Consider the following 12,790-nt stretch of genomic DNA (forward strand, 5'->3'; position numbering starts at 1 on the left):
AGGTATAACAGTCATGGAAGGAATGAATTTTACTTTGAGTAATCAAAGAAGGAGCTTAGGAAAAGATGTAGTTCCCGACAGGAGAGAAGAGGACCACAATGCTGCCAAATTTTATGATATTATATCCATAAGATACTACCCAAATCTTTTTCTTAGATAACTAGATGTACTGAGAATTATCACATATGTCAAAACGAAACAATTCCCCCAATCTTAAGTGACTTACCTTCCATGAGAATATTTCCCCATAGAATTGTAACTCTTAGTTTTTTAAAGAATTTAAAAGATAGATTTTAAACTGAAATTTACATATATTAATAAAGTATTATTAAAAACGGCAGAGTAAAAGACAGTGAGCACTGGCTTGAAAATTTTGAGTTTTATCTCTAACATTAAGCGTTATATCCTAGAAAATTCACATTGCCTGTTACTCATCTCTAACACGGTGATGAAAAAGAAATTATATGCCCAACAAACTCAGAAGTATTATAAACCATGGAGTAGTAGTTGAATAAAAGGGATTGCCATTTCTGATTACAAAAGTTGATACTATCTTCTCTTTCCTCATTAGAGTAATACAACTAAAGGTTTTGAATGTCTTATTTGAGAACTACATGTTTTAAATTGTTTGGAAAGCAACTGGACTGTTTTTCAAAGGTGGAAATGACCGGAAATATTTCAGCTCATGTAATCTAAAAAGACTATCACTGACATGCTTTTTGCTAATACACAGCTATCTACAAATGACTATAAGATCTAGAAATAACATCCACAGTGACTAAAATGTGTTGGGCTTTCTGAAATAGTAAATGGCTTAGAATTTTTGCTGTATAAAAACTAGCTGAGAGAGATTTATCACTGAAACTTTAGTTACAGCCATCAAAGACCAAAAAAACAGGGAAGGGAAGGCCACATTCAATAACTGACATTATCCCAGGGCTAGAGATCATGGTTGATAAAGTTATGCTTGGCTATTTGTGTATAATAATTTATACAAGTTCATTAGCAGAGTTCTTAATCTTGGTGAGAAAGGAGAATACTGAGAAGATCATACTTACAGAGACTAGAATGAATGTGCCCCAAACACAAGCAAAAAAGTAGAATGCACTAAGCTGACCAGATTCATTAAACTTGCTGTGTTTCGTTTTGGAGAAGTGCATTCGCCTGTTAATTTTCTAAAAATAAAAACAGGTATTAGTAATTAAGAATAAATTATAAAACATACTTAATATATGACTATTATAATATGGAGAGCTAGTGCTTTACAAAGTATAGATTTCTAAGATTGTATACTTACATCCAACACATACTCTTGAATTATGGCATGAATAATTATCGCCACTAGCATGTAGAAGAAAACTGTAGCCAAATCTTTGATACCATAGTAATAAAGGGATGCTGATTCAGTAGCTTGTTCTTCTGAAGGCCAAAAAGGACATACATACACAAAAATATACATGAGATTATAAAACAGCACCAAGTACAACATAGTTATGGAAACAAACAAAAGAACACTAACCTAATTGATAAAAAGTTCTACAGAAATATCATAGATAATTTGCTCTTGGACATCATGAGTCTTAAGGGGCAATGAAAACTGAGGAGGAAACTATCTAGAAACCCAAAACTTCAGAAATTACTTACAGAGACTTGACACATGTTAGTTACAGCCATCAAAGACCAAAAAAACAGGGAAGGGAAGGCCACATTCAATAACTGACATTATCCCAGGGCTAGAGATCATGGTTGATAAAGTTATGCTTGGCTATTTGTGTGTTTTTTCAACAACTTTCAAAATTTCTGTTTTTTCAAAAATTTTCAAAACTTCTACTTCTACTTTCAAACTGGACACTACCATCATGATTCTTAAGGAAAAATGGTTTTGATTTAGTTTTGACCTGTAAGCAGTAGACACAGATGCAACCACTACTTAACATTGTTTTTAATCCTTGCAACTGGTTTAATTTTTCAAAACAAATCTAAATCACATACTTGTGAACTGCTGACACTTGTTCTCAATACTTCCTAAATATGTTCATATTTTATTAACCAAATAGTCCATCCCTCATGCTAGCTATATTACTGTACTTAACTGCAATCAACTTCCCATAACCACTTGACTTTCACATAGCATAGTTTAGAAATAAAACTTTTTGAAAAAAACACTAAGTATAGTTTGGATGCAATTACCTGGTAACTCCTAATCTACTGACATTTTCTCTAATCAAAATGATTGCTAGCGGTAGAGCACAATAAAAGAAGGAAATAAGTTTAAAGGAATTGTTATTCCAGGTCCAAAATATGACTCATATTTCAAAAAACCTAAACCTGAACATGTGCTTGTAGATGTCTTGACCAAACAATTATTTAAAATTATATTTAAAATATCTATTCTTAGAATTTTCTTCTGAAAATATCTGAGGGCAGAGATGGCAATACAAAAAGTTTGTTGATGGAATTGAAAACTCATTCTCAAAAATATATAAACATTAAACATGTAAAACTAATTTTCATATAACGTATAGGATGGAGTCAACCCAAAACATCAGTTCTTGTATCATAAATTATCAAATAACGTTCAGTCTAATCATGGAAGAGATTGTGAAAATAAGTGGAGAATCTAGTGTTTAGGAGTACTCCAAGTATGTTCAACTGAACTTCTACTCAAATAGGAAATTCATAAAAAAAACTACTTCATAACAAAAACTACGTACCTGTTGCGGGGAGGGTAACATTGTACTGAAGAGTAACAAAAATGATAGATGCTTTTGCTGTTATCTAGAGAGAAAAAAAAAAAGAAAAAAAATTAAATAAATTTGTGATCCTCCTCCAAATAAGGAGATTAGGGGAAAAATATTATAAATTCTGTTTTCCCAAATCCAAGAACCAAGGGCACCCAAGTTCCTCTGGCACCATGCTAGGCAAACACAATGGGAATTCCTGATCACCAGAGTTGAGCCTGTGAGTTATGGTAATCCACCAAAGTATTCTGTAATTTAGATGAACTTGTGTAATTCATCTCTATAAGATTTTAAAAGCAATAACCTCTGCAGTTTCTGTAAATAATGATTTCACAAATAATGATTCTCTACTTTAGACCTATATGATGAACACAAAGTTCCTATATTAAGAAAATTTTAAGTGAAAATTAATAAAAGGAAGTACAGTTAAAGCATGAGAAAAATGGATCACACAGGATCTACGTGTTAATCTCCCAAACACCTGGCACAATTAAGTAGTCAATAAATGTTTAATTGACTTGACTGCTGCTAAAAGTAAAGTGGTCAGAACAGAAACAGAACATTTATAGGCACCAGGCACAAGAAAGGATAAAATCAAGAAGGAATGAAATATAAAATAATCCCTGATAACAAGGTGTTTAGCTGTATCAGAGGACAAGTAAGCAAATGGTTATAATGCTGTACAATCAGTACCTCTACAGCATTCGCTGTGGGCACTCTGGATAAATGATGAATTTGTTTTTTTCCCTGGGGTAGGGAGCAAAGCCTATTCTGGAAAGACTCCTCAGAGGATGTAATGCTGGGACTGTGCCTTGTTGGAAAACAGAAGTTCCCTAGGCTCACAAGGCGGGGTGAAGAGGCCAATACAGGTAGAAGAAACAAGGTAAGGGCAGGAGTAAATACAAGGCCAGGCATAGCACATATATCACAAAGAGGTAGCAAAAAAGCCTAGAAACATTAATGGAGTACTAGAAAGTACCTTGCTTGTTGAACTAAGTATTTTAGATTTTATTTTTAGCATGACTGTAAGTAGAGAGGGGGATGTTAATTTATGCCTGTTTGACTGCTGGCTCTGGCCTGCTAAGTGGTATCTCAAGCCCCCTCAGATCCACTCCCCACGGCACTAGAATGATCTTCTAATCATGTTACCCTGTTTCCCACCGTACCTGTAAAAATCCTTCACTGGATTCCTATCTTTTTAGGATAAAGTGCTCTACACAATTCCCCATTGTTTGACTCCTCTCCACAGCCTCATCCCAAACCATTTCTTCCCAATCCCTGGCCCCCTGTAGTTCCTCCTTCTACAGGGTCCTTGAACAAACCTTCCCCTAGATCTCAGTTCAATTATATCTTTTCAAGGAGGACTTCCCTGTCTTTCTAGAGCAGGGCATTCCTCTGTCAGATTATCTCAGAGAACTGTGTGTCTTTCCTTTGAAACACACAATCTGGTATGATTAGTTTGGCTCATCCATTACAAAAATAAGCTCTTAGGAGCCATTTCTGCTTCCACTGTATGTTTAGAGACCTAGCAGGGGGCCTGGCACATATCAGGCAACTGATCAATATTATTAAATAAATATCAAATAAAAGACCAATTAGAGTAAGCATGGAAGCCAAATAAAAGACAAGGACATGTGCAAGAGGCCACATGAAGGTAAGGCCTGGCAGTGGAGACAGGAGAGCACATGAAGGTAAGGCAATGATAGTAGACACAGGAGGCACTCATGAGCAGAATAATTCTTGGACACCAAGAGAAAAAGCGTCAAGGATTATTTATTGATGATTACTTATTGATGAAAACTAGGTGAAAAATACTACTACTATAAAAATGTGTGGAATACAGGAACTGCAAGTTTTGGGCAAAAGAGAACAAATTGAGTTTGGACAAACTGGGATTTGTGATACATGGGTGGAAAAAGCAGCAAGCACCTAAAGCCAAAAACTGAAACCTCCAAAACTGTGAGTCAAATTAAGCCTTTTCTCTTATAAATTGATGATTTCAGGTACTTGTTACTATAAGGTTACCTAGTCGAGACACAAAGAGAATGAAGAGAGCCTGACATTTCAAAAATCAAGGGGGAAACATTTTAAAAACGTGTAGTTACAAGTCAAAAGTTTCAAAAGAGATGTGGCAGAGAGAATGCAACAGATTAAATATCTTTATTTTGTTTATTTTTTAAAAATGTGGTGCTGAGGATCAAATCCAGTGCCTCACATGTGCTAGGCAAGCGCTCTGATGATGAGCCAGCCTGTAATACTGTTTATGGGATGGGAGAGACAAAGCTTGTGCAATGAGCAACAGGGCAGGTGCTACAAAAAAGGGAGAAATTAAACACTGAAGACAGAAAAGGGAAACTGACTAAAGAAATGTGGTAGGGAATGACACTGTAAGGATGAGTACACTTGAAAATCCTCTTAGCCTGGGAACAAGATAGTACAGGCTGAGTCTTCCTTATTCCAAATGTTTAGAATCAGAAGTATTTCAGATTTCAACTTTTTAGAATTTTGGAATATCTGTTAATACATAATGAGGTATCTTGGGGATAGACTCAAAGTTCTGGATTTTAGCTCAATATAGATTTTGTATTAGGTATGCTTAACCTGCAATGAACAAGAGAGATGATAGGTAAGTTCAAAAGGCAGGAAACTGAAGAAATCTATACCTAATAAACTCACGTTGTTTTTTTTCCCCCTCCTGTGTGGGGAAAACAATGTCACACACATGTTAAACGCAATGGGGACCTGAGTGATGATTATTTATTTACATTGTACCTATATGGCTAGGAAAAAGTAAAAAGATAAAAGGATGTTATTTATGTTATGAGGTTAGAAGCCTGACTCATAGTATATCTATCAGCATGCAATGTATGGCTTTTCCTGGTAACCCTAAGCAATCTGAATTGAGGCACAGAAGAAGCAGAAATAGCAGTCTCCCTTATCCAGGTTTCACTTCCTGTGGTTTTAACTACCCATAGTAATGAGCAGCCTAAAGCTATTAAAGGAAAACTTCAGGAATATAAGTTTTAAATTGTATAAATGTTCCACATAGGGGGATGAAATCTTATGCTGTCTCCTACCTATCCAGCCTAGAACATTAATCACTCACTGTGGTCCAGCATATCCACACTAGATGTGAAACTGGCTATCTTGGTATCAGTAGCTATCTTGGTTATCCGATCAACTGCTGAGGGAGTGCTTGTGTTCAATAACCCTTGCATTGTAGCTTAAGGCCTGCATCATTCCCCTCATCATGTATCCTCTATCATCACATGAAGAAGTATAAGTACAGCATAATAGGACATTTTGAGAAAGAGACCATATTCACACAGATTTCTTTTTTGGGTAGTACAGGGGATTGAACTCAAGTTATGCTTTACCACTAAGCTACATCCCCATCCCCTTTTCAGTTTTTACTATGAGAGAGGGTTTTGCTAAGTAGTTGAGGCTGGCCTGCTACTTGCAATCCTCCTGCCTCCCCTCCCAAGTAGCTGGGATTACAGGCATATGCCATCATGCTCCATTCATATAGCTTTTATTGCAGAATACTGTTATAATTGTTCTACTTTATTATTAGTTGTTATTAATCTTTTACTGTGCCTAATATTTTAAGCTTGATCACAGATATGTATAGGAAAAAATAGTATCTCTAGGGTTTGGTACTATCTGTGGTTCTGGATATCCAGTAGGGTTTTAGAACATATCCCGGTGGCTGAAGAATGGGGGTTACTATAGGTGAATAAAGGCTATACAAGAGAAAAGCAGAGCAGCAAGGGGGCAAATATACTGGAGAAAATGAAAGTGGCCAAGGTACCACAATAGTCTGGACTAGGTAAAGAAATGCTCTATGAGTAGCAGAATGAAAAGGTAAACAAGAAGTAGGTTGTGGCTGAACTCTGGTAACCTGGAATTCAGGATCTGGAAATAAATCAGATTTGTGGGATAAAAAAGTCCAGACAGGATATTACCACTACAGTGAGTTACTGAAGTAAGGTAGATAGGAAGAGTGCTTGAACAGAAAAGGCTAGTAAAGCTACTGTATTCAAAATTGAGCCATTTACAAGGAATCATTAAAGGAGAATGACAGTATGAGTTTTCAGGGTAACACAACTTTCATGTGATTTTTCCCCCGAGTCCTGGAGAGTGAACCCAGGGCCTCAACATACTAGTCTTTTTTTTTTTTTTTTTTTTTTTTTTTTGAGATAGGTTCTCACTAAATTGCCCAGGTTGACCTTGAATTTAGGATCCTCCAGTCTCAGGCTCCAGAGTAGCTAGGATTACAGGTTGAGCCACCACACCCAGTTCATGTGATTGTAAAAACAATCACAAATTTTATTTTATTTTTTTAAGGAAGTTTTTTTGTTGATTTTTATGTGGTGCCGGGGATCGAACCCAGTGCCTCACGCATGCCAGGCAAGTACTCTACCACTGAGCCACAACCCCGGCTTTAAAAAATAAAGTTGATTGATAACTGAATCAGTTTTTATATCTTTGGACTTCACACAAACAGTCCCCCTGCCTCCATCCCTGTTTCTTGTGTCTAATACGAGGTCACTATTATCACAGCTAAGAAAACTCTGTTAAAGAGTCCTTTACAAACAAACAAAACTTTTAAAAAATAAAGTTAGTATCAAATTCTAAAAGCAACAAAAATTAAGATTATCCTTTTATGCTAGGCTTTCAAATAAATTAAAACCTGGCCTCCAGCTGGTTTAACATGAGATATTAAACAGAATTAAGAGGAGGACAAACACAAACTACATACCCTAAAAAGTTTGAAAATTTAAACCAGAAATCATTCTCCTAGTCATCTGCAGGCCTCCTAAGCTTCACACCTTGACCAGTGTTGGAATTAAAACAAACTAAATTCGTTTAGAATGTAAATATGCTATAGAAATAATACTGCAAAAAAAAAAAAATAAATAAATAAAAACAAGAGTTTACGACAGTTCGGGACATTTATGAAAAAAAATGAGATTTACTTATATCTTAATCAATCCTATGCTACATGCAAAGTCAAGAATATCATAATAGCTTTAATTAAGTAATTGCCAGTTTTCTTCTTATAAGAGATGTTAAGTATTTTACACTTGTTCAAGAAAGGTATGATTACAACATGGTCTTGATTCCTGAAAGGTGAAGTTGATTTCTGAATATCAAATTCTGTTTCTCTACCAACTTATATAAAACTACGTTCTTAAAAAGAGAGAGGTGGACATGGTGCCACAATGCTGGTAAACCCAGAAAGTGAGGATGTTGAGGCAGGAGGATCACAAGTTCAAGGCCAGCCTAGGTAACTTAGGAACCCTGACTCAAAATGAAATAAAAAAAGCTGGAGATGTAGGTCAGTGGTAGAGCACCCCTGGGTTCAATCCCCAATACTACAAAAGGAAGAAAGGAGGGAAGGAAAGAAAAATGCTGGAATTAATACAAACCGTGCTTAAAAATCAAACAAACCTCCGAAAACTGTTCCAAGATCATTGTAATTCTAAGTGCCCCCCTTAAACCTGTAAGGCACAAAAAAATCTATAAATTCTTGAACATCTATGTGGAAAGTCTGCCCCTTCTAGGAAGAAATATTTCTCTTGTGAGCTCCTAATTCTTCACTTTTCCTTCACGTTACTTTCAGAAAGCTTCCCAAGTATCCTTACATGAATGTTTAATTTTTTAACTCAAATATGAAGCATTAATTAATCTGTATTATGTATACAGATAGATTGTAAAAAAAAATCCATGATTTCAAAATTTACAATTTTTGTTTTTTAGAAAGAATTCTTTATTTTATTTATTTAGGTGGTGCTGAGGATAGAACTCAGTGCCCCACCCATACCAGCCTAAGCAACTTAGGAACCCTAAGTTCTAAGGCAAGCGCTCTTCCACTGAGCCACAACCCCATCCCCTCAAAATTCACAATTTTTGATAACAAAGTTTATAGAAATGAAACATTTATATTTGTCCCAAACAGATTTCTTTTCAGTACATAGAATCTCTTCTCCCCTATAAAAATGCTATCATCTATTCACCAACTTTGATAGCTACCCTCTTGAAAGTCAAACACTGCAGTAGGCAATATATGTATTAGCTAATTTTAATTCTGAGTAACCCAACAAACCCCACTTTATAGATAAGGAAACAAGTTCTGAGATGGCATAACTTGAACATGGATCCCTTAGCTTCAGAATCCATGCTTTTACAGTATATCTACACTGCTTTTTCATTTGGGCTGGTAATAAATAAAGTACATTATTTCTTTGCTGATTTCACTGTAAATCCTGATACTTCCTCAATATACTTATGTGAAAGGCTTAATGATTCTGCAAAAATATCAACTTTTCTATTATTTCAGCACAAGTGCTATAATTTTATAATTATGTTAACTTTGAAGTTCAATGGCAATTATTTTAGAAGTCAATTAGCAAAATTTACCTAGTTAATACTTTCCCATATGTAGACAGTGTGCTTTCAAATCTTATAACTTTAACATGTAGTAAAATAGATGACTTGTACAAATTTCCCTCTTCTGTATACCATTTTAACAGTCCTTTTTGAAGTGGCTTTAAAAACTTCTATTTAGATGTGGGTTTGCTTTTACAGTGCTGGTGACTAAACCCAAGGCCCTATGCAAGCTGGGCAAGCACTCTTATCATTGAGCTACATCCCCAGCCCTACTTAGTATTTTTGTTGTGTTTATTTAGATGATTAACACAAAGGTGAAAAATCCACTCACTGTTAAAAAATCATTAACATGAGGGCCAGGTATAGGTAGTGAACTTCCCTAGAAAACGGGATGAAAAACCGTGAAGTAGGTCACATAAAAGCAAAGCCACAGTATTTCTAAGTGTCCAAATTTCTGATTTATGTTCTTTTCATTAAAGCATTTGAAATAAGCCTTACAGGTCATAATACTTCTAAGTCGTTTTTAAGTCTGAAATTCTTACCATGTGGAAATGGGTTATGGCAAGTTATGCAAAACTGGTGAGTATAATGCAAATATGAAAGCAATACTTTTAATATCAAAACAGAAAGTATATAAAAATATCAAATTCATAGAGTACAAATGTTTAGCATTGTATTTTGTGTGTTGCTGGTGATCAATACTCTACCACTGAGCTATATACCTAATCCTGTTTTTAAAATACCACACATTTATAATCCTTTGTAAAGTGTCTGATGTCTTCACATCATATTACTTGATCATTTAATCGCTGTGAGAAGGCTAGTACAGGTAATTTTTAGTTCCTTTTAAAGAGCAGAGAAACCAAGTCTAAGACTTGGGTCACTTAGTAAGCTTGACATATGGCATCTATAGTTGCTACCTCCTGAGTAGTGGCTTCAACCATACACGACTCTATCAGGAAAAAACAAATCTATATCTAGATCCAGAAAAGCCCACTGGAGAAGATAAAAAAAAAAAATACATGTTAAGTTATTTAATAACATTTTTAAAAACCCCAAATGGGCTTCATTTAAAAATGTATTCATCTTTTGGTTGCTAGCAGTCTTTCACTCCATTAACTTTTCTCAAGGATTCTTAATTTCACTCATCCTTTTAGAGCACTATTCTAGGTGATGAAAATAGATTAGTTAAAAAAAAAACCCAAAAAACTAAAATTAGCAAGGCTGAGTGTAGTGGCACGTGCCTGTAATCCCAGCTACTGGGGAGGCTGAGACAGGAGGAAGGCGAGTTTGAGGCCAGCCTGGGCAGTATGGTGTAATCCTTTCGCAAATTAAAAAGGGTTGGGGATGCAGCGCAATGCTAAAGCGCTTACGCAGCATATCTCAGGTCCTGAGTTCAATTCCCAGTACTACCGGTAAAAAAAAGAATATCTGTTTTTACTAAGGTTATATGCCAGGGGAAGAGGAGACAACACAATAAATAAAATAATCAGTGTATATGACGAGACCCACGAGCCATGGGAATGGAGGGGCGGGGAATGGGCGTGTGTGCTGGGAAGTGAGGAAAAAAACCCGTAGGATGTTACACGTTCACCTTGCAAAGTTTATTACCCACATTCAACAGCTGTTAAGTAAGTCATCAAAATACGAGATACGTGGGAAGAGAATTTACACACTCCTGACATTCTCAGTCTCTTCTGCCTCAAGAAACTGTATCACTCGACTCCACCGCACAGCTGCTCAGAACCTCGATTTCTGTATCAGACCTCGTTTCTCTAGCAAGGCAAAAGCCAGCGCCAGGGTAAAAAGTTCGCTAACTGGTGATAAGACTCGAAGCCACCGGTGTCCCGGTCCCCTGCGATCGCCGCCCTCCAAGCCGGCAGCAGACGTCCGACCCCGTCGGTTTCTCGCTAGCCTCCACCTCTGTCCTACTAGGGACCCCGTCAGGGGCCTGTGGCCCGGGGGCCGGCGCGCTGCCCGGCCTGCGCAGGACTTTCGGGCGGCCGCGGTGGGCCGCCCCCAAGTCCGCCCACCTCGCGGAGCCAGCTCGGCAGCGCAGGGGCCGCCCCCGCCCGCCGTCGGCCCCTCGGCGGCTGCCACGTAACCCTTCGCGGGAACCAGGAACTGCGCGGCCGGCGGGAGGGGGCGGCGCGGCGGCCCCCACGCCCTGAGGGCGGCGGCGAGGCCCAAGGGGGCTCCCCTTCGCCGCGCCGGTCAGGGGCGAGTGCGGCCGGAGTCGCGGGGTGGGGGGGGGACAGGCCCGCACCTCCCCGGGTCCAAGCCCCCAGAGTCCCGGGTGCACGGCCGGGGGCTGGCAGCTGGGGCCCGGGCTGGGGGCGGCAGCGCGGGCGGTTGGGACGCAGGCGGGCTCACCTCGAACATGAGCCCCAGCAGGAAGACCATCGCCACACAGGAGACGATGTCCGCGTGATTCTGCAGGATGAATTCATGGCTCAGGACCGGGGGACTCTTGGTGCTCTTCTTGCGAATCGCCATGGTGGAGCCGCCGCCCGTGCCCGCAGGTGCTCCGCCCCGGCTCCGCTCTCTCCAGCTGCTCACCGACCAGCCGCCGCCGCCTCCCCCTGGCTGCTCCTCACAGCCCCGCCGCAGCCGCTCGCTGGGGCTTCACTTCCCATCCCACAGCCAGTACGCAGCCGCCGGGGCCGCCCGGAAAAAAAAAAAAAAAAAAAAGTGAGCCCGCACCCGGCGCGAGCATGCGCACCAGGGAGACGGTGCTAACTCGAGCGGCGGCCGCCCCTGCCAGCCCACGGCGCCACCTGGGGACCGGAGGCCGCGGAACGCCGCGGGCTGGTGTGCAGCGAACCAAGCGGTGCGCTTCTGCTGGGCGCCTGGCCGAAGGTTGAGAGTCGTTTGAAGCGCGAGCTTCCTGAGCCCGATCAACAGACTGAGGCTGTGGCCGGGACGCACGCGCCATGGTGTGTAGGTTGGCAGGCGTGCTTCCCAGTCCTCCTGGCCGTCCTGGTCTCGGTACTAGTGCCTTCTTGAAACACTGAAGGTCAGTTGTGTAGGCGACTGCCACCGTCCAGAAAAATCTGAAAATAGGGCTATGACCTGAACACACAAAGGGTATAGCACATTTTCTAGTTTCATCTGCATTAAAAATTAACCTCAGAGTTAGTTTAAACACTTCTGTGGACTTTTCCCTACTTCCCTCCATTCCCCACTGAGCCTCAAACTGATGATGGGATCGATTTGCGTTTACCTGTCTTTTATTGTTAACAATTCTTAGTTCTCTGGCGAGAGTGTGCAAAAGGTGGGTGGATTAGACATGTTCTCTTCTTTCATCATTCTGCCCAAGCCAGGAGTCCTTTATATTATTTTTCCTGAAGAATTGCATCACTGTTCACCCATTTGCCAAATCTAGAAACCAAAACCATCCTAGATTGAGCCCTTTCAGCATTCCTCCACGTCCGCTGGGGCATCAAACCCAGGCAATTCTATTCCTCTTTCTCCTCCCCACTGCAACGTCCTTTAGGGGGACTTATCTCTTGCCTACATCTAGGTAGAATTATGTAGTGGTTTAAGACCACAAGTCGCTGGGTGCAGTGGCACACTGCGGTGATCCCAGCGACTCGTGAGGCTGAGACAGGAGGACTGTAGGTTCAAAGCTAGCCTTAGAAACATAGCTAGGCTCA

At 39.7% G+C, this 12,790-nt stretch overlaps 1 protein-coding gene across 1 annotated transcript in view; it reads right to left on the minus strand.

Moving 5' to 3' along the window:
- The window catches only part of Tram1 (translocation associated membrane protein 1), a 32,449-nt gene extending 20,621 nt beyond the window's left edge, over positions 1–11,828 (minus strand). Inside the window, exons 1-4 of the mRNA XM_076836325.1 lie at positions 11,508–11,828; positions 2,715–2,778; positions 1,298–1,419; positions 1,059–1,175 (exon numbers count right to left, since the gene is read on the minus strand). Coding sequence (XP_076692440.1) covers positions 1,059–1,175; positions 1,298–1,419; positions 2,715–2,778; positions 11,508–11,630 — 426 coding nt within the window. The 5' untranslated portion in view covers positions 11,631–11,828. The remainder of the gene's footprint in view (positions 1–1,058; positions 1,176–1,297; positions 1,420–2,714; positions 2,779–11,507) is intronic.
- Positions 11,829–12,790: the final 962 nt, after the last annotated feature.

This window comes from Callospermophilus lateralis, chromosome 16 (genome assembly GCF_048772815.1).
Source record: "Callospermophilus lateralis isolate mCalLat2 chromosome 16, mCalLat2.hap1, whole genome shotgun sequence".
Lineage (NCBI taxonomy): Eukaryota > Metazoa > Chordata > Mammalia > Rodentia > Sciuridae > Callospermophilus > Callospermophilus lateralis.